Raw genomic sequence first — 22,810 nt, 5'->3', positions numbered from 1 at the left:
GGTATGGTGGCTCACGCCTGTAATCCCAGCACTTTGGGAGGCCGAGGCAGGTGGGTCACCTGAGGTCAGGAGTTCGAGACAAGCCTGGCCAATATGGTTAAAGCTCGTCTCTACTAAAAATACAAAAATTAGCCAGTCGTGGTGGCGGGCGCCTGTAATCCCAGCTACTTGGGAGGCTGAGGCAGGAGAATCGCTTGATGCTGGGAGGCAGAGGTTGCAGTAAGCCCAGATCATACCATTGCACTCCAGCCTGGGCAACAGAGTAAGACTCTATCTCAAAAAGAAAAGAAAAGAAAAAAACAAAGAATAGCCAGGTATGGTGGCTCATGCTTGTAATCCTAGCACTTTGGGATGCTGAGGTGGGCAGATCATTTGAGGTCAGGAGTTTGAGACCAGCCTGGCCAACATGGTGAAACCCCGTCTCTACTTAAAAAAAAAAAAAAAAAAAAATTAGCCAGATGCGTGCCTGTAATCCCAGCTACTCAGGAGGCTGAGAGAGGAGAATTGCTTGAACCCAGGAAGTGGAAGTTGCAGTGAGCCAAAATTGTACCACTACACTCCAGCCTGGGGGACAGAGTGAAACCCTGTCTCAAAAAATAAAAATAAATAAAAATAAAAACAAAGAACAATTTTCTTCCAGAAACTTCCGGAAATCTTCCCATGGAGTTTCAGTAGCTTGAACTGGGTCACCTGCTCATTCCTGAAACACTCATTGGCTCAGGGGATGAGGTCACCCTTAGGTCACTCAGGCACCTTGAGTGTAGATCAGTTCCCCCAAACCACGCTGTTGTTACTCAAGGGAAAAGGCAGAATGGAAGCTGGAGGGCAAAGGTCTTTCATTCTTTCCAGGACAGGCTACATCATTTATGGGACCCCATGCAGAATGAAAATACAGGGCCCTTGGTTCAAACTTTTTTCAGAATTTCAAGATAGCGACAGCCCATCAAACCAAATACGGGCCCTCTGAACGCAGGGCTCTGGGTGACTGAAGAGTTCACACACCTGTGAATCTGGCCTTCACTGCAGGCTGCCTGCTGCATACAATGTGTAAGTGTTCACTGCTCTGCCTCCCACTTGAGAGCAAGAACCAACCACTCTTGTTTGTCATTGTGCCCTCTGTGCTTGATTCAATGCCTGGCATATGAGAGGTACTCCAGGAAAAAAATATTTGAGAAAGGAGTGCTTGGTGGAACTGATATCACTGGTCTGAGGAAATAGTGGTAAGTGGTAGTAATGGAGACGCTGAGGATGTCTTGAGCACTGGCTGGAGGCTGGCATCGTACATCTCACCTCCTTCCTTGGCGGATTCTCATCACAGTCCTAAGGGTCTTCTACCTCCGGGTGCACCTAACCTCCCGAGTGCCGCTCCTTGTGTTTTGTACTTGAGGAACATTTTTGTTTAACTCACTTTCCTGATATTTCATAGGTCTTAGGCCTTTGGGGCTGATGCCTGCTGAACTATAATCACTTGTTTGACGTGTTTGACCAGGATTCTCATGCTGTTGCATTCATTCACCGCTAGTCTTTGAATCACCATGCAAAGGGTTTTCTTTTTGAAGTTAAAACCTGCCTTTGGATAGGATATTCAGAAATAATATTTGTGTCTGTGTCAGTCCAATCTGCTTTTTTCGCATATAGGAACGTAGTCCTCATTTTGTCGTAACAGTTAAGTCAGATTTTGTTGCAAACAGAGCACTGTGTGGACTCTAGGGAGAAACAGAGATTTAAAGAAGTATTTAGACATGTTGTCCTAATTGGAGACACTAGGCTAAAACACATGAGGAGAAAAACAACAAGAAAATTGTCATCATAAAGACATCATGAGGGCAAGGCTTAATTAAATTAATTGGCTTTTGAAAGATATAGGCTGCCCTCCTATTATTTTCTGCCTGCCTGCCTTTCCTCATGCTGTCTCTGCATATTTTATACCTTGTCCCTATCATTTAATTCTGCCCATCCTTCAAGGCCTCCAGAGATCACCTCAGAGACCTTGAATACAAATGTTCTGCAGAGCGGCTGCTGCACATTGACATCTGATAGGCATTTATTGCCTTCTCCTGGGCACTGTCTCCCAATTTTGCAAGAAAACATCAGTCCCTTCCAGGCCCATCACATTCAATATACAGCCTGGGTACCAGCAGTTCCCATGCTGCATCTGGTTAGGGCTGTTGTCTCTAAGCCCATCTCCTTCAGGAGGCTCAGTGCCTTGATGGTAGAGATGACATTCGTGCTACTCCCTCTCTCCATGCCTGTCACATGGTCTTGGACATAGTAGGTTCCAGTGAAAGTTGGTTGACTTGCCTCTGTACTCTGAAGGAGGAGAAGGGAGAGAGTCTGTGGGTTCGAGGGAATTCTCATGACCCTCAGTCTGAGATCACAAGTGAGATAGGCAGTGTGTGATTTCAGTCTAGTGATAGGCCCAGAACATTGCCTTGAGCTGTCAGTAAGACACCAGGCTCCCCAGGACTGACACCTCCGTCTTTGCCTTGGTCCTGCACCTTCCATCTCTAGGCCTTCCCTGTCAGTCTACTGGGAGAGCAGGATTCCCCAGGGAGCCTGGTTGCTTTGGCTACAGCCCTGCTATGCTGTACACATGGGCTCAGACAAGGCAAATATGAATGGTCAGGAAGGAAGTGTCTGTGTATCTCAAATGTATGCAAAGGGGACAGTCAGACTGTATCTTCATGGAGGCTTTTGACATTTAGAAATATTCCTAAATGCCACATTTGAGTTCTAAAGAGGAGAGAAACATAGTTGTATTTCTGAAGTTTCCTTGGGTACAGTGCATTTGTGTTTGGACATGGTTGCTGTTCTATGGCATTCTCTGTCCAGACCTCAGCTTAGGATATCCAGACACATGACAGACCCAGGCATCTCCCCACTTACTTTCTAGGTCTAAGTAATACCAGGCCATAGGTGGCACCCAATACACTGTATAAATGCAACCTTCACAGGACTGGCTCTTCCCAGCTTTTCTAGATCCCTGTAATATACAGTGTCAATGGTAGACAATGGGGAGAGGTAGAAAGATCCTGTGCTTGGAGAGTCAAGCTAGTCCTTGGTTTGAATCCGCCACTTATTGGACAGCCTCATGCTAACCCTTCACTTCCCTGAGATGCAGTTTCCTCATTTGTGAAATGAAGTTGATAGCGTTAAACTTCACAGTGCTATAACACAGATCAGAGAGCCCAGATTTAAAGTACCTAGCACAGAGCCCGGCACACAGGAGGCTCAGCGCGTACTTACGAGGAAAGACTGGCCGCCACAAAAATGCACTCTTTGGTTGACCCGACACAAGGAAGGGTCATGAAAACAGCCACAGACTCAAATACATTTTTCCCCATTTGGAATTATTCTGCCTGATTTGCATGGGCAGTTAAGAGAATGGAAACATTAAAAGACTTTTTAAAAAAATACGTATAATATCTTGTTTGATGTTTTCCTCTCTGGGATGATGCCTAACATCTATCAGATGGCTGCTTTTGCCTAATTTCAGTCATTACATTACGGAGGGATGAGGTAGTTCATCTTCGGGGAGAAAAAAAATCAATGTGAATAAGTGTGATTAGTAACAGTGTCCAGGAGTAATGCGGCGAGAGGACGAGAACGTGAACAAAGCTGCAGACTGTGTTACTATGACCCAGAGGACACCTCTTCCTGCCTCCAGGCTCAGCAGTGCAGCTGCTCCCATTTCCACACAGGTCATGGTCTGTCCACCCGGAAATGGACCTTTCTCATTGCTTAATATCCACAGATCATTACTGGACATTTTTCTTACGAAGTAGAAATAGTCAGAACTTTATAGTAGTAGAGTATTATATTTTAAAACAGCTCTGGTTTTAAAAACTACTCTTGTTTGTCATTGTGCCCTCTGTGCTTGATTCAGTGCCTGGCATATGAGAGGTGCTCCAGGAAAAAAAAATATTTGAGAAAGGAGTGCTTGGCTGAGCTGATATCAGTGGTTTGAGGAAATAGTGAACATTTGCTGAGATGTTGCTGATGTCTGAGAGAGTGATTCCTGCTCATCTGTTCATTAACATTCATACCTACTATGTGATGAGCACTGGACTCAGTACAAGTGACATGGTGATAAATAAGAGGCATCTCGAGGGGCTCACAAATTAGTGGGGGACATAGGCATGCATACGAGTTAGTGTACTAGCTGGACAAGTACAGCTACCTTGTGGTTTTGGGTTCCTGGGGCACGAAGGAGAGTGTGGTCAGGTCTGCCTGAAGAGTGATGTGGTGTTTCAGCCTCTGAGTTGAGTTCTAACCTCATGGATTGAGGAGGGTCCAGGAAAGGCACTCTAGGCTGATAGCACAGTGGGTTAGGCATGACTCCCAGCTGTAAGGATGGAAACCCAACTCCAACTCACGTTTTTAAGAAAGGAAAATGTCATGGGTGATGTTACTGAAAGTCCAGGGGCTCATTTTCCCATCAGTGCAGCTAGATCTAGGCATTCAAATGTCTTATTGAATCCTTCCTGACTCGGTTTCCCTTTGTTTTGGCCTTATTCTCAGGCAGGCATTCCCCATGTGATGACAAAGGAACCCCTGTAAACTTATCTACTACCAGCCTTGTAACCTAATGGGAAAAAAACAGTACCTCTTTTTCTATAGCCCCAGTGAAATCTTGTGATTGCCTCTGATTGGCCTGACCAAAGTCATGTATTTGCCTGAATCAGTCACCCTAGCCAGGGGAAAGGGGGTGCTCTCATTGGCTACCCAGTCTCATCCAAATTCATAGGCTGAGAGTATCGCCTCCCAAAACAAAAAGATAATTTCATTTATTAGCAGAAATAGCAGGCAAGCAAAAGCTACATGGGTACACTAGAGGGGCAAAGGTATGGTGGGAGGAAACAACCTTGAGCAAGACAAATCCTTCCTGCCTTCCAGAGAGGAGGCTAAATGGGCAGCACTTGTCTCATATTTCCTCCTATTTACTAAGGTCTTTGTAGCACAGTCACCAGCACAGCCAGTCTCTGATAGCACCCCATACTCAATTGCAAACTATAACAACTGGGCCATTCCAGATTACTTAAATGTAGGGATGCTGTGAACGTTTGCCATTATTGCAAAAAGCCCAGCCAAAAAAATGTGCTCATTGTCCTGCTACACTGGCCAACCTTCAGGGCATCTGCTTAGTAAGCATGATAGTTCCCAGGCAATATGCTAGGCTCTTTGGATGACATGCCAAACAGTGGAGCATAAGGATTAAGGGCACAGACTCTGGAGCTAGACCACCTAGATTTTGATCTTGTCTCCATCATACAAATCTGTCTTTGGGCAAGTTACACAGTATCTTCTTTGTACTTCAGTTCCTCCATCTGTAAAATGGGAATAATAATAGTAACTACCTCATAGAGTTATTACACAGATTGGGTTAATATGTGTAAAGCACTATTTGCCTGCCCACCACATAGTGTATATTATATATGTGAGGACTATAATTTGTCTTATCATTATTGTCACTATTATTCTTCTACTTTAAACAACCCAACAAGATAGATCTTCATTTCATAGTTGAGCTGCAGAGAGTGTAAATGACCTACCCATGATCAAACAGCTTGTAAATGGTAGAACTGAAATTTACGTCATCTTTCTGACTCTTAATTTTTCCACCCACCTGTGCTCTTCTGTGTAGGATCAAGCATTTGTCCATTCATGTACTCCTTCATTTAGAAAAAAGGGGGCCTATTTCATGTCAGCAATGGACCAGGTGCTAGGGATCCATTTATTGTGTTTTATCAGAAACTCTGATGACCAGCTTTACATGTGCTCGATTTTAAAATGGGAAAACAATTAATGGTTAGTTAATGAATGTAGTTTATATAAGAAACAAAATATTTTAAAACATAGGGTAATTGTGGGTAGTCATAGGATCCTAGGAGTGAAAAGTTTGGAAACAATTGGCAGAAATATTTGCTAAGAAAATGAATCAGGTCTAACACTCTCCATAGACACAGGAAGGAACTGAAGTTCAGAAAGGTGCAGTGACTGGACTCTGTGCCAGCAAGATCATGGCAGGGCAGGAACTAGAACCTAGGCCTACTACGTGCCACCGCAGGACAGTGGGAACAGCACAAGCAGGCCAAATCAGATATGCCAAGGTGCTAGTGATGCAGCTCCCCCACCCGAAGTCATTCAAGAGAGTTACGTTGCTCAGTTACTTTTCATCTAGATAATCCAGAAATCTAGGAGGCTATAGCAAGGATAGAAGTATCTCTGCCCAGTAACCAACACAGAGTAAGCCCATTGCAAATGCTCACTGATATTGGTTGGAAATGATGATTAAGCCCCTCTGAACTATTACTTGGATTTCTGAGTTGTCCCAAGGAATCCCAGAATGTGAAATAAAAAGAAGGAAGAAAGGGGGAATTACATTCGTCAAGTATCTGCTGTTTGCTGAGCATGGAGTTTGATGGCTGATGTGGAGGGAGGGGCAGGACAGAGAAGAAGAATCAACAAGCCTGCATTGGGATCCTGACTCTGCCTCTGTGATCTTGGCACTTCTAATAGCTCCCCCTCTTACTAGTTGTGTTATTTTGGACCAGTCTACTGACTTCTCAAAGCCTTGGTTATTTCAAGCTGGAAATTGGATAATAATACATGTTTTATGAGGTTGTTTTTAGCATAAAGTAAGTTTATGCATGTAAAGAACTTAACACAATCTCTGGCACATAGTATTCACTCAGTAACCATAGACATTGGGATTGTAAACATAGGGAATAAACATTTAGATTAGACTTACAATAAGTAGGTCTTGTATTGGGACCACTGGGAATACAAAAATTCATATAGGAAACTCACTGTTCTCTCATTTAAACCTCAGTCTCTGAGTATGTACAGTTATCTCCATTTTACAGATGACACTCAGAGAGGCTAAGTAACTTGTCTAGACCATACAGCTGAGTGAGTGGCAGAGCCAGGATTCAAACCCGTGTCAACCAGACTCTGAAGCACTTGTCCTCTCTGGACATGAAGGCAGCTTGGCCTTTCTACTTTATTTCTTCCAGAAAACAAAGGAAGCAGCCAGGTAAAAGTTTATTTCTCACACTTCCTTATTTAAAAAGAAAATGCAGAATGACATTCAGGCATGGGTGGAATTCCTGGGGGATGTGCCTCCAAATCCCAGTTTGCTTCAGATTCATCAAGATGCCAGGCCTGGAGATCTACACCCCTTCAGTGATGTCAGTGCACCTCTGCATTGCATCTTACATTGTCAAGAGACATTTTCTTCAGGATGCCCTGGGCTGTATAAATTAGGCAGAACAGTGATCGCTGTGGTTATGAATATAATTGTTTGATTAAGGTTCTATGCCAGCTGCATTATTTGTTTCACAAACCTGAGGTGGCTGATTGGATTTCTCTTGCTCTCTCTCTCTTTTTTTTTTTTTTTTTTTAACATAAGTAGATTCTGAAATTGGAAAAGTAAAATATTCCACAGCTGAGAGAAAAGAATTAACTTGGGTAATGAGCCCAGGTGGCACCCACAGAATATACACCTTTTGCATTGAAATAAAGTTAGCGTCATTTGTGCCCTGACTCTGGGGTTTGCGAGGGGACTGCTCTATAAACAGCACATGATGCTGTGGTAAGAGAACGAGTAGGAGGACATTGACGAGAACCGTAGCACTTAGGAGGACATTCTTAATACTAATACTATTTGCAGAACACTTACTGCATGCCAGGTGAAATGTACAGGTCAGTGAAGGGTAGAAAGTATACCATCACCGTTAAGAGCCTGGGAGTTGAAGCCAGACAGACTCGGATTTCAGATTTGGCACTTAGTTGCTATGAAGCATGAACACATTCTCTCCCTGAGCCTCAGTTTTCTCTTCTGGAAAATAGAGATAACAATAGCTAACATTTAGTGAGTACTTGCTCTGTGTCATATGTGTTCTTAGCACTTTACATGAATCCTCATGGTAACCCTGTGACTAATATCTCTGTATCTCAAGCCAGGAAAATGGGCACAAGAAAAGCTAAGTAACTTGTGCAAGGCCACAGCTAGGAAATAGTAGAGCCAGGATTCAAACCCAGGCCACCCTCCTAACATATTGTATTATGTTCCTCTTAAACCTACCTCCGAGGACTCTTGGGAAGATGAAATGGAAAGACAGTGGCCTAAAGATGCTTTGCAGACTAACTAGCAGCCCAGCAAGTCTTCAATACTTTAAGACCATCATTGGTATTATTATTACATTTCTCTTACCTAGGGATTGAGCCAGGCACTTTGCAGAGGACTTCAGGAGGACAAAATTTCTTTTATCTGTTTCTAGTATGACTTGGCTTATGGACGTTGATGGATGGAATACCTGCCCAAGATCTCCTGAGCTTATATAAAAAAATAAAATAAAAAATAAAAAAATTAGAAAAACCCACATGTGGTCAGTCATAAATGACGAAAAGCATCTCTCTGATTTGTACACTTAGGTAGATGCTTTCCGCCTTTTCCCCCAAGTGAGGCCTTTTAGAGCCTGAGGAAGAAGATAAAGGTCACATGAGTAGGGGCCACCATGCTGCCTTATGACTTGCTGCAGTTGGATGGCCACTCTTCGGTGAAGGTAGACGGGTTTGCATGCAGCTTCTCTAAAGGCTGGGAAGCACTCTGCACTTCGAGTCTCTGTTTGTGGACTCTGCCACCTGGGCAAGCTACGTAGCCTTGCAAAGTCTCCATTTTCTTCCTTGTGAAAGGAGGATAATAACACCCATCTCTTAGGATTGTCCTTCTGGTGTGTTATCAAACAGCAACACTTTTTGTGGTCCCCAAAACATCATTCATATAACTGTTGATATGGTCGTTGTTCAACGATAACAAAAATACATGAGGGGTTTTTGCATTTAATAAATTGCTCAGTGCATATAGCCAAGGTACGTCAGAATTAATTTTTTCTTCTTCTGCCTCTAGGAGGCATCAAAAGTAGAGCAATCAGAAGCTTGTATCTGGATCTTAGCTTTTATCATTTCCCAGCAGTGTGACCATGGGCAGGTTTCTTGTTTTGTGTGTTGTTTGCTTTTTAAATCAAGATGTCACATTTAACAGAGTTGACCTCAATGCTAGGGCTTGAAATACCTCATCATTGAAAAAAATTGAAAAATTTCATAAACAAAGATGTGAGCAGATTTCTGAGGCTCAGTTTTCTCATTTGCAAAATGGAGAAATTAAGACCTACTCTATACTATTCCTCTGAAAATGAACCAAGGAAACCTTTGTAAAAGCCCGATCATTGTCATGTGTCAATAAATATTCATTCTCTAGTTCTGCATGAGGGAATTTTTAAAATAAAGGAAATAAATTTAAAAATAAATATTTCTTTTTTTCCTCTCTGACAACCTCCCAGTGTCCAGACCTAAAGACTGTACACGGACAAAGGCTTAATTTAGCTTCATTCAACAAACATTTATAGCCACCAAGCACTAAGTGGAAAAACAAATAAGATCTCTGCCCTTGGAGACCCTATAGCATAAGGAAAAATTAATTAGATGTAATTCCAAGGAGCTATGAGAGTGAATTAGTAGCCTAAATTGATCCTTTCTATTGGCTAGTCACTGTGCTAAGGACTCCATATGCACCGTCTCACTAAATCCCTACAACAGTGCTAAGAAGTAGATTATGCTATTATCCCCATTTTACAGATGAAGAAATCAAGGCTTTCAGAGGTTAAAAACGCACTCAAAACCACAAAGCTAGTAAGTGGTAAACCCTGGTTTCAAACTTGGTTCCATTTGATTCAGCGCTCAACTTCCTGGCCACTGTGCTGTTTGAATGAGGTTCGTGGCATGAAACTGGGGTCCAGAAAAGGTCTGTAATATGACCAGCGTGTATGCAAGGCAGGTGAGATTTGATCTGGAGGCAGCTTGAGACAGCCATGGTGCTCACCCACCATGCAATACTGCTCTGTGGGTTCTAGCGACCTTTTAGCCAACTTGTCCCTTTCATTTGAGGAATCTCAGTGTCTTTTCCAAGAGAAAGTCGTTTCTTCAAAATTACTGATGGCTACAAAGTAGACGGAAAAGTATGAACATGATGGATGAGAATTCACCTCTTCCATGTGCTGGTATTTAGCCTTCTGCAGGGCCCATGGAATTGGGGTTAGAATTTGGAAAATGACCTGACAAACTGCCCTGACCTTTGATGCTGGCCATCACGTTCAACAAAGTAGGCCATTCCCTGCAGGAACCTTGAGATTCATTGTCTTGATTTTCTTTTCATGGCATCTCCAACTGTTGATAAAAATATAAAGAGTTTATGCCCATCTCAATTATCAGCTGTCTTAAATGTGCAGTTTGGAGAAAGGTCAAGTTTAAAGGGAAGGACGAGGATGCACAGAGTGCCCAAATCACCCCAGGCCCCTCGAGAATCAGTGACAGTTCCCAGGTAAAAGAGTCCACAGATGGAAACCTACCTGGTACCCCAGAGAGGGTAATCATCCTCTTCTAGCCTCACACAGCCTATGATATATTAGGATACAACATCTGCCCTTGTAGCGTACAGTATGGTGGAAGAGACAGACCAGTAAACAAATGGTGATAACTCAGAGTGAGCCATGGAGGCTAGAGAGTCCAAACTGGGTGTGAGAATGATCAGAGAAGGCTTCCTGGAGGAGGTAACTTCTAATCTGAGTTAACCAGGCAAAGGTGTGAGAAGCCTCCCATGCAGAAAACAAACAATATGTGCACAGCCATGGCCATGAGACAAGCAGTGAGCAGTTTCATGAGTGGTGTCTAATTAACCTGTTAACCTTGGCACCTTTTTAAAGAGGGAGGTGGGGAGCTATGGGGTGCTACCCTGGAGCAGTGGACTCATGCCAGATGGTGAGGGGTCTTGTCCTGTAGGCAGTGGGAAGCCACAAAAATGCTTTCAATCAGGGAAGTAACATAACCCAGTTTCCTTTTAGGGAGTTCACTCCAGCTGATGGATGGCCACTGAATCGAAGGGGGTGAGCCGGCAGGTTGGGGCACCAATGTTGGCTATGCCCCTGGCCTGACTGTCCACCAGTGAGGACCTGAGCTAATGTAGTGGCAGCAGGGGTGGTGAAGAGCTAGCAGATATGTGGAAAATGACAGCTAGAGGAATTGGTTACATTGTTAAGTTGTTGAACCTGAAAAAGAAGGCAGACACAGTGGCAATTCCCGGAGGTCTGGTTGATTGATTGGGTGGGAGGTTCTGGCAGCAGCTGGTGATGTTGAGATCAGGAGCATTAGGAGAGGGAGTATAGAATTGGGGCTGCAGGGACAAGGAAGCATTAAGTTTAACTGTGTATACATTTAGTTAGAGCAGTAGAGGCTCGACATTCAGGCAGGAGGTTGAGGCTCGTTATATCAGCCCTGCTTCATTGACAAGGAGCTCACTACCTTAAGAGGCAGCCCATTCGATACTGGAGAGCTTGGCAGGAGGAAGGGTTTTCTTAAGCTGAACTGCTGTCTGCTCTAGGTAACTTCCTGGTCTTGGTTCTCATTCATCTTTCTGAAGCCCCAAGGAGTAGATTTACTCCTTCTCCCACCCCTTTGGCTGTTTGACGCAGCAGTAGTATTCTCGCTATTTCCTTCTTTCCAAGAAATTCCCTGAGAGGAACAAGGGAAGCCAAGAGGAACTAGACCATCAATGGCTGGAAGGGACTCAGGAGATTATAAAATGAAGGAACTTCCTTTTTCAGATAGACAAAATGAGGCCCAGAGAAAGAAAGGGACTTCCCCAAAGTCACAGGGTGAGTTAAAGGCAAGGCTGGGAATAGTTCTTCTATCTAGGACTCTCTAATACACCATGTGATTGGGTGTGTTATTTCCTAGCACGTGAATTGTGTGGGCATAAGCTATGAGACTTGGACATTATAAGGCATTTAGCATTTTTCAGCTGGACTCCTAAACACATACTCTTTCTTTAAGCCCTTCCTCGTCCTCTTTCCCTTCTCCTCTCCAGGCTAATAGCATCAGTCGTCCCCCTGCTCCCACAGGAACACAGTTTCTAAACCCTTCACCATCCAAGGAAGCCAGGGAAAGCATTAACTAGCTCCAGAGACCTTGGGAAGGATCAGCCTCTGCTGTATTGAGTTGACCCCACCAACCGGTATCCCTCATCTGGGCCTGCTCCAGCAAATCAGCACAGCGTGGCCGTCCCTGGTTCTTCGTGCTTCTCCTCTGTGAATGCAGCCTACCTACATTTCCATGAGCTGCTTATCCGCTCCATCACACTGCCCACTCCTGTTGAGCTGAATTCCACCCCCGATATACACACACACACACACACACACACACACACACACACACACACACACACACACACACACACCCCTTACCCATCAACTATGGTTCCTCGTTGATTTGGAACTTGACCTAACTGTTTATGGATCAGATCATTTTTGAAAAGGGTAAGAAGGTGACAATGGAAGGAAGGAAAACTCATTTGACAGCCAGAAAGCTTTCCCAGGACAAATTCTGCCTTGAGGTAGACACAGCTTTAAGTTGGGGAAAGCATGTATCCAGAAAACATCCCACCCCCTCCGGCTGCAGCTGGCCTTTCGCAACAAAGTCTGTTCAGATTTTACAGGCAGAAACTTTGCCTAATCCAGCTCTATGTCTCCAGTATCAAGGACAAGGTATATAAAAAGTGGTGTTTGTAAAAGAAATGAAAGCAGAAAAGCAGGAAGGGAAGGAGGGAGGGAGGGAGAGAAGAAGGAAGGGAAGGAGGGAGGGAAGGAGGAAGGGAATGAGGGCGGGAGGGAGGGAAGGAGGAAGGGAAGGAGGGCGGGAGGGAGAGAAGAAGGAAGGGAAGGAGGGAGGGAAGGAGGAAGGGAAGGAGGGCAAGAGGGAGAGAAGAAGGAAGGGAAGGAGGGAGGGAAGGAGGAAGGGAAGGAGGGCAGGAGGGAGAGAAGAAGGAAATGAAGGAGGGAGGGAAGGAGGAAGGGAAGGAGGGCGGGAGGGAGAGAAGAAAGAAGGGAAGGAGGGAGGGAAGGAGGGCGGGCAGGAGGGAGGGAAGAAGGAAGAGAAGGAGGGCAGGAGGGAGGGAAGAACCACCACATGTTTCCCTTTCTTTCATTCCATCGTTTTGCCTTGTTTGGTGCCTAGTCACACAACACAATATAATACACGACTTGCTGTGCACATATTTTGCAAGCAGATGTTCATTAACAAATACAGGCTCAGAATGATACAGTCTTAGATTTAAAATTGGAGTGAACTCCCACCACCTCCTTTTCTGTTTGTCAATGGGGGAAAGTGGGGCTCAGATAGGTTAAGTGCTTTGCCCAAGGTCACACAGCAAATTAGCCACTGATTGGGATAAGCAAAAGAATGAAATCTGGTGGAGTGTATGTTGTGAGATAGTTCTACTTTTGGATTCAAATGGTGGCCCAGCCAAGTTATGCGTGCCCCATGCTTAGAAAAGACAGGTTTTGATGCTCTTGGCTTAATTTGTCTATGAATTACCATAACCCTAGGAATAGAGAGCGATGGTGATTACACCTGTCTTTGGCAGACGCCGAAACTCTGTTCTTCTGTCAATTGTCTAGTTAAAAGCAGTAGGGCGCTCTCCCCCAATTCTATCCTAGAGAACATTCACTGATGGTTGAGGAACTTCATGCACATTTTAATGAAGCCTGGGAGTTCTGGTTCACTCTTTTGACTACTCTTGGCTTTAAAAGATTGGAAGTCGGCTGGGTGCGGTGGCTCACCACGCCTGTAATCCCAGCACTTTGGGAGGCCGAGGCGGGCTGGATCACAAGGTCAGTAGTTCAAGACCAGCCTGGCCAACATGGTGAAACCCAGTCTCTACTTTAGAAATTTAAAAATTAGCCAGGCATGATCGTGTGCAGCTGTAATCCCAACTACTCGGGAGGCTGAGGCAGGAGAATTGCTTGAACCCAGGAGGCGGAAGTTGCAGTGAGCCGAGATCATGCCACTGCACTGCAGCTTGGGTGACAGAGCAAGACTGTCTCACTGGAAGTTGGGGTGAGCCCTCTCTCTGAACACCCTTGAAACTGCCTCTGGCCCTAGGCTCTTGGAGGTGGGTTCCAACCTCATTTCTCTTTGTGATCCATTGTCAAATCTCTATTCCATGTGCCCAGGTCTCTCACCATCCTGCTGCCACAAGGGGTCTATATCTTTCAGCCTGTGGGCCTTTGTTCACTCATGCCAGGCCCCTACCTAGAATGCCCTCTTGCTCCCCTTTTGTCTGCCTCTGTCCTGCTTCTACTTCAGTGCTCAGTTTGAGTCCTTGCTCTTCCTAGAAGCTTCCCTAGACCACTCTATCTGTAAGTTGTTGTAGCCTGGAGGGATGTGGCTACTGCCTGAGACTCAGAGCTGAAGGCAAGCTGCCACGGGGTGGGGGAAAAGAAGTATCTTGTTCATTGTCTGCTCTAGCAGACTGGGTAATTTCTAAAGAAAAGAAATTTCCTTCTTACATTTGGAATCTAGGAAATCCAAAGTCCAGGGTGCCACATCTGGTGAGGGCCTACTTAGCATGTCATAACATGGCAGATGGCATCACATGGTGAGAGGGCAAGAGTGCACCTGACCATGCCTCTCTTCTTCTTATAAAGCCACCAGTCCCACCACTGGGGCTCCACCCTGATGGTTTTATCTCACCACAATCTCTTTCCAAAGGCCCCACCTCCAAATGCCATCAACATATGAATTTAGATATTATGTTTCCAACACATGAAATTTGGGGTACACATTCAAACCATAGCAAGAAGGTTACTCCAGCCTCTCTCTCTTCCTACCTTTCAGTGTCCTGCTATGCTCACCATTAGCCAAACCTATCCAGAAGCCAGTGGGCAAGGGAGCCCAGGTATTGCAATCCTTAGGAGTCAGCCTCCTGGGACACAGAAAGGCAGAGAATGGTCTGGAACTGAGGATGGGGCTGGAGGAGGCAAACGGAGAATAAAGTTTTATAGTAGTTGTTTACCCATCCTACTGCCACTGGAGTGCATATCCCCTAGGATCGCTGGTCCCAGTCATTGCATGCAGCTAGCTTCCCTGGCCCCCTCCTGCCAGAGGCCACCTGTGCTTCCCAGCGATTGTGACAACTAGAAAACACCCTTCCTCATTTCCAGACACCCCTATTTAAAAACCACTGTGTCATACAATGAAGCTTTTTCATACATTGTCCCTTCATCACTGTTTCTAAAATGCAAAGCAATTTAATAATCTGAGTGTTCGCCCAAAGTTCTGTCCTGACTAAACGAATGAGGAAGCAGAAATAGCCATATTGTGACCTCAAGCTGCTATTTTTTATTCCCCATCAGAATACTGGAAGAGGAGCCAGGGAAGCCCCACAGTCTACTGTCCTCTGTGGGCCCTTCCTTGTGTGTGAGTCCATCTGGGGTTTCAGGCCAAATACTGTTTAGAAGCCTTGAGCACTGACCATGACATAGTGAGAATGAACCAAAAGGATTTTGTCCAGAGAAGGGGTGAATAGGCAGAGAAAACACTACAAAAAGTGTGAACCCTAGCCTCATGTTCAGACTGGTGGTTACATTGTGGACTTTATTGCTTTGATCCATTCTAGGTTCAGGTAACAATAATAGTGATAGTTTTCTTTGACTCTTGCACAAGACTTTACAGTTTGCAAGGTGCTTTCATATACATTTGACAAGTGAAGAAACTGAAACTCAGGTTAAATAAAGCGCCCGAGATTCTACAGCTTGAAGGAGGCAGAACTGAGACTGGAAGTCAGGCTATCAGATTCTGACTGCTAACTGTGGTGATAAAGAGCTTTCTGGCCTTCGTAAATTGGTAGTGTAGGCCAGGGTTCATTAGCTAAGCTCTCAGCATTGCTACATCACCATCCCATGTCAGTGGTAGTCGATGGCATTTTAATGGAAGCCAAATAACTCTTTCTGTTGGCATTCTCAGGCAGCTGGAGTTTTTGTTTTATGATAATTAAATACCATCATCTTTCATATCTGACAATCTTTAGGACCCAATTAATGACTGCAGTTGCATGCTAGAGTCATCATTAGCTCTGTAGCAAGGAGACCTTCGGGCACCTGTCTGCCATTTGCAGGGCTGGATGTGGGTACTCAGCCTGGCACCCTTTCTTGGAGCCAGAGTTGGCCTTAGATCACAGGGCTATTGACACGATTGAGTTCCTTGCCTGAGCCAAAGCTCTGGAAGTTCATGCCTTTTTCTCATGAATGTGATCTCATAAAAGAACAGTGGTGGACTCCACTGGAATCTTTCCACCAGGGAGGCACCCTGCCATCAGTCTAGGGGGTGCTTATAGCCTATCCCGGCCTGGTTCATCCTCCACATGGCCACTAGAAATCTTCCTCACATACTAATGTGACCCCCAATCCTCTGAATAAAGGCCAAGGTCTTTAGCCTGGCACCTCCAGGCAGTGACCACCTGGGCCTGCCCCAGCGTCTCTACCTCACCCGCAGCCACTGTTCTCGCACAGCCATTTCACACTAATTATAAAACTGTCCCCAGCTGGCCTTGCTTCTGAACCCTTGCACAGCTATTATCTGCTGCCTAGAATGCCCCTCAGACATAGGTCACATGTCCCTTCTCAGAAACCTTTCCTGACCCTGACAGTCAGTCTGGCAGCTGCTCTCCATGCCCGTGGTGCTCCCTGGGGCTGTGGCGTTTGCTGGTAAGGATTACTGTGGTCAGCACTTAGAAAGTGCTCAGGATGTGGCAGGCCTTGATGTAAGCACCTTTCCTGCATTCACTCACTGAATGCACACAAAGAAGAGTTGTTTAACAGTAGGGTCTATGGAGGCAGACTGCCTGAGTTCAAATTCTGGCTCCACAAATTAAAGGTTTCGAAATCTTGGGCAAATTGCTTAGCCTTTATGTGTCAGTTTCCTCATTTACAAAACTGGGAGTAATAACAGTACCTTCTTTACAGAGCTGTTATGAGGCTTAAATAATCAAAGTATTTAGAAAGTATCTGGCAAGTAGTAAATACTCAGTAAATGTTAACTAATGTATGCGATGATGATAGTGATGTATAATTTTATCATCACCAGTTTGTGTAGTATGTACCTGTTTGTATATCCATTTTCTTTACTAGACTATAAGCATCTCAAAGTCAAGGACCATATTTGTTTTATTTCTGAATCTCTATTCAACCTACAGTAGTCCATGTTCTTTCTCTTCCTTTTATTGCCATTACTATTATATATACCTTTTATAGATGAATGACTAGAGGCTCAGAGGTGAATGTGGCCAGTAGGAGACAGAGTTAAGGTCTAGGTCTGTGAGGTCCCTGAGCTCTGCTCTTGTATCTTTGCTAGCTGTCCTCCCAAACACTGGCTACTTGTCAAGGATGGGGCTTATCCTCATCTTTTAATCCATCAAGTCCCTGCATACAAGGGGCTGTTTAATATTCCTGACTGATTAACACTGGGGCCCTCTCCTTATGGCACACCTTGAACCCAGGGCAGAGAGGTATGGATGTGGGTAGCAGCCCCTGCCTGGTTTGCTCTGAGATGCTAATCGAATGCAGAAAGGGGCTTTCATCTTTGAATACATGGTGAGCCCATGTGTCTGGTTTTGTTCTGAGTGTCAGGGCTACAGCCATTCTCATCAGTTTCTGAACTACAAGTTCAGCTACAGGCACCCTCCTGAGACTAGAGCTCCTAGGAGCCAGCAGGTTGTCCAGAGTGGGATTCAGTGTAATAAAAGAGTATCATACTTCTGTTAGATATTGTTCTGCTCTTTCTCTCTCGAGGTTTTTTGCTTTGGAACCCATGCTGTAAATGCTGAAGAGTGATCACCATGGTGATGATTCAGGGCTTTGTGATGTGTTCATTCAACATGACTTTATTGTAATTGTGGAATTAATAGTTACCATTTTTCAGAATTACTATATTCCAACCACGGTGCTAAATACTCACATACATTATCTCTTTTAATTCTCATAACAGTCCTATAAGGTAGGCGTTATTTCCATTTAGTTATAAGAAAACTAAAGCTCCAGAGAAAGTAAGTGACTTGATGAAGGTCACACAGCTTCTAAGTGGCAGAGCCAAAACTTGAACTCAGGGCTCTCTGACACCAAAGCCCAGTCTCTTTCTCTTACATATGGCTCTGCCCAGCACTGTAAAGGAGCCTCACTATGATCTTGGTTCAGGGAGGTGCAGCCAGGAAGCTTCGGTGTTCAGGATTTTTGTGCATCTAAAATGAAAACCGCCTGAGGTGTTGGAGGACACTAGTAACTGCAAATATATTTAAGAGCTTGTAGGAAGCAAAGAAACTTCCTGGAAAACCAGGCTTGCAAAACTCAGGTGCACAAGTGACTTTTACTGGTAGTGGTGTGCACAAATAACAGTAAAATGACTCACATTTGGGCTTGATTCACGGATATACTTGGTAGCTATACCTGTGAGAAGAGGGTGTAAATTGGAAATTGCATCACAGCTTTGCAGGTGTACCAATGTGTACTCTCAGGTAGCTTGAGAGAAGCAACTGCTTGTGCAGGCAAAAGGCCCAACTACCTGAGTTGTTCTTTCCCCGACATTCTGTAAAGATTTACTGAGGGCCTACCATGCATCAGGGCCAGCTCTGTGCAGACACTGGGGATATGGAAAGGAATGACACATGGGTCTTTCCCTCAGGACGTAGTAGGAGTTGATGGTACACTTGGCACCCAAGCAAACCCGTGGCTCTTCATCCTCCAGAAAGTGGTGAAGTAGGAAAGTTTGCCCTTTCACAGACAAACTGACCAAGGACCAAAGGGAAGTGAGTTGTTGGAGGTCAACCAGCCAGTAAATAGAAACTAGAAGAGAGTTCTCTCTTAGGCCATATTTATCTTGTTCACTGTTTTATTCCCAATACCTAGTGTACAAGACTTGGCACAGAATAGGCATTCAATAAATTCTGAATGGGTGAACTGGTTCTGAGATTCCCTCCAAAGATGAGGGTGCATATTCGTAGGGGGATAAAAGAAGGCTCCTCTGTAGCCTCTCACCTCCATCTTCGCTCCTGGCCACAGGAGCAAAAAAAAAAAAAAAAAGAGTCCATTCAGACCAGAAGAAACATTTGCTCTTTGGGAAGTTTACATTTCTTTCTGGGGTTTGTGAGTGAGGTTTCCATTGCTGAGCTCCCAAATATAGAGCTTTTCCTTTGGGAACCCGGGAAACATCAAGGTCCCCTTTCTTAAGGTTCTCAAGCTCGAAAGGGTGAGGAAAGGGAAATAAAGGGCCTAGCCAAAGCTTCTGCAACTCTGGCTCCAGGCAAGTAAGTAAAGGCCTGCATAGACCCATGGTCTAGCAGGCCCAGAGTGGTCTACTATGATTTTTTGCACACAAATATGAACCTCACTTGCTTGCACTGACAGCTTAGGCCATTCACATGGCTATTCGTTCAATAAACTTAATTGAGCATCTGCTCAATTCTAGGCTCTGTGATCACCCAGCACAGAGAAGAGAAGATAGGGACTTTCACACCTCCCGGAGGAGGCAACATGTGGACATCAGTATGCTTGCTCTTGGGGAGGAGATGAAAATGAGAGGTGTGGGTTGCCTGCTGTCAGCATTCAAGAGGAAAAGGAGATAGATCAAGGAAGTCTTTCGGGATCGGGAAGCAGTTGAGCTGAGGGCTCAAAAAATAGAGAGGATTTGGCCCAGAGCATTCCTTGTTCCCATAGAAAACATTCCTTGTCCCCTAAGGAGAATTTCCTTTTAGAAGTTAGTTTTTAGACCTGAACCAGTGATCTTACTTAAAATTTCATAATTGCAGGACTTTTGACAGTTCCCCTGATCATTTATCAAGCCAGAGCCAGGTGTCCCATTAGTCACAAAGCAAATGTCTGTAGGCTTGCCTGGCCCAGACATCAGATGCTACTGTCTTCACTGAGGACCTTTTTCCTGCATTTAGCCATGGACAGACAGTCCAGGAGGTGTCTAAGTTTTATGCAAAGGCACCATGGTTTAGTAGACTGAATTTGGCCTTTGTATTTATGAGAACCACTGACTAGTTTTGTAAGCCTGTGTCCTCATCTGTAAAATGGGAGTACAAATACTGCCCCCTAAGGGTTGTTGTGAGCATTAGAAAAGTTAAGGATGTGAAAGCACACATTGTAGATGCTTCAATACATAGCAGAAACTATATCAATTAAGTAAAATGCCATGAGGTTGACTCCTAGGGCCAGAGCAAGAGCAAGGACTGGGTAACACTTCTCTGCTGGCCTCTTGATAACCATTGGATGGTAGTGGTTCAGCCGCTGCCTCCCACTGCTCTGGTGGACTACTGCCAGCAGCCTGAAAGGCCAAGCCTGGGAAGAACATTCAGTCAGCCCAGGAGGCTGCTTCTGCTGCTGGCTTCTGTCCCAGGCTCTTTCTGTCTCCATTAAAGTGCTACCTGAGGACAGCTGCACAGAACAAATGACCCTGCACATTCTCACCTTCTTCCTGGTCCAACACTCCCTGTTCTCTGAGTGGGACACTCTGCCTGGACAGGTTGTATTCGCCTCCAGGTTCTCTCCCTTCCCAGCAAGGAACATCCCTGATAGTTTCCTTCTGGTCCAGCACTATAGCACTGCATATCTTCAGGAGGTACTATCCACATTCTGTCAGCTTCCTGGGGACCGTCCTTGTGGAAGTTGAGGTTTTGACCATTCAGATGGCCTCAGCACATCTCCTGGCCTCGGAGGAAAGATGTGGCTGGAGTGGAGGATGCATGATGGAGCTGATGGGAGAAGAGGCTGGAAGACAGCCATGGATCGGATTCCGGAGGGTTTTATATTAAGCCAGGTTTGGGCTTTATGCCGAAAGTAGCAGCTTGTAATAAGGAAGTGATCCACTTAAACGGGTTTCTGTTTCTTTCTCCCTTCCACCCTAACTCCCCTTTCCCAAATTCCCCACCAGATTTGCTTTATACCTCTTTGGCATAAAAGGTTGGTTTATTCAAAAAGCAGAGTGATGCATCTTACACTGAAAAATCCATAACACTAATGGTGCCTCATACCTGACTATGCTTGCTGGTTTCCAAAAGCCCTCTCCCTATCCCCAGAAGAGCACAGCTTTTGGAATATTGCTGTTCCTTCTGATTCTTAGTCTCCTCTATAAAATACAGAATTCTCTTGAGGAACAAAGAGCAGAATACTTCAGAAATATTTATTTCCTACAGATTGCCTCATTTGATCTCACAGTAGCCCTGTGATTCCCCAAATAAACTATTTCCCCTATTTTACAGATGAGAAAACTGAGGCTTAAGAGGTTAAATGACTTGACCATGCCCATGTGGTTAATAAGTGGTAGAATCTAGGTTAGAATGTAATTTCCTGGCCTTTTCACCACCCCCATAATATCATCCGCTTTGAAAGACTAGGCTTTCTGTGAGCATAGCTTAGATGGATCGTGAAGATTTACCTCCACAACTTGCCTCATTTGTGGTATCACCAGAAATTGTATTCGTTTTCTTTCTTTACCAATAACACCCACTTAGCCACAAACCCTTGGGCACTTTACTTACCTGCTCCAAGTCTACATTTTTCATCTGTAAATTGGTGATGATACCTGTTGTTCTCAATAATTAAAGGGAATAAAAAACGTATCTCAATGTTCTCATCTGTAAACTGGGGATAAAAGCAGTCCCTACTCTGTGGTGGTTGTGAGAATTAGCTGAATTTACACTTGTGGAAGGCTCAGAACGGGACTCTGGCACATTCAATGTGCTCAGTAAATTTTGAGTGGTTTTTAACCACCGGGCCTGGCATGGCTCACCTTATTCAAAAGTCATCTTTCTCCTTATATGGCCACCCCATCTAAAATTTTCCCACTGCCCCTACATACACAGGCCACAGTGCCCTTCCTGGCTGTATGTGCTCTTAGATTTATCACCATCTCAGTAAACTATACATTTTACTTTTAAAAACTTTGTTTCATTTACTGTGTACCATCATATATAATCAGTGGTTCTAGAATTTTAGCATACATCAGAGTCACTTGGAGGGTTTGTAAAATCAGATTCCTGGGGCCCATCAGGGTTCATGATTCAGTCAGTCTGGGGCAGGGCTTGGGAATTTTCATCTCTAACAAATTCCCAGACGATGTTGAAGCTGCTGGTCACTGGCTACACTTTAAAAACCACGTCCTAAAAGCATGAAACAATGTGAAGTTGCTGAGATGAGTAACTAGTCTTTTGTATGTTGTCTATTGTTTTACTCCCCTACTAGAATTTAAGCTCAATGGGGACGGGAATTTTTGTCTGTTTAGTTGGTTAAGGTATCCCTAGCACCTAGAACAGTAGGTGCTCAATAAACATCTGTCGTGTAATTATTGATTGACTGCATCCATATGTATGATCTGCCGGCGGCCTCTTCTATGGTCTTGCTCAGACCTCCGTGGCTGCTTTTCCAGCCAAGGGGCAGCACCCAGCTCGCCGCTGCTGACCGCCGTGTTTGTGCCCTAGATCACCCGGGCGGCCTGCAGAACCACGCGCGGCTCCGGACACCGCCGCCTCCGCTCTCGCACACCCACACCCCCAACCAGCATCACGCAGCCTCCATTAACTCCCTGAACCGGGGCAACTTCACGCCGAGGAGCAACCCCAGCCCGGCCCCCACGGATCACTCGCTCTCCGGAGAGCCCCCCGCCAGCGGTGCCCAGGAGCCTGCCCATGCCCAGGACAACTGGCTGCTCAACAGCAACATCCCCCTGGAGACCAGGTGCGCGACCGGCAGGGCGGGCGAGGCTGGGAGGGGCGGGCAGCCAGGTCCTGGACCAAGGTCTTTGGCTGGCGGGGCCGTTCAGTGTCCCCAGATAATGCTGGCCGGAGGAGCTGGGGTTGGGTGCACGGTTTAGGGATGTAGTTCTCTGACTGTCAGCATGGTCTTTGGAACCCAAGAGACCCAAGGTC

The 22,810-nt window shown here is 45.1% G+C and overlaps 1 protein-coding gene across 2 annotated transcripts in view; it reads left to right on the top strand.

Moving 5' to 3' along the window:
- Positions 1-22,810, top strand: part of TENM4 (teneurin transmembrane protein 4) — a 792,376-nt gene that overhangs the window by 515,579 nt on the left and 253,987 nt on the right. For both annotated transcript variants that reach the window (XM_015115340.3, XM_077964103.1), the window contains exon 7: positions 22,364-22,619. In XM_015115340.3, coding sequence (XP_014970826.2) covers positions 22,364-22,619 — 256 coding nt within the window. The remainder of the gene's footprint in view (positions 1-22,363; positions 22,620-22,810) is intronic.

This window comes from Macaca mulatta, chromosome 14 (genome assembly GCF_049350105.2).
Source record: "Macaca mulatta isolate MMU2019108-1 chromosome 14, T2T-MMU8v2.0, whole genome shotgun sequence".
In the NCBI taxonomy this organism is placed as follows: domain Eukaryota; kingdom Metazoa; phylum Chordata; class Mammalia; order Primates; family Cercopithecidae; genus Macaca; species Macaca mulatta.
This window is presented reverse-complemented; position numbering and strand designations above follow the sequence as displayed.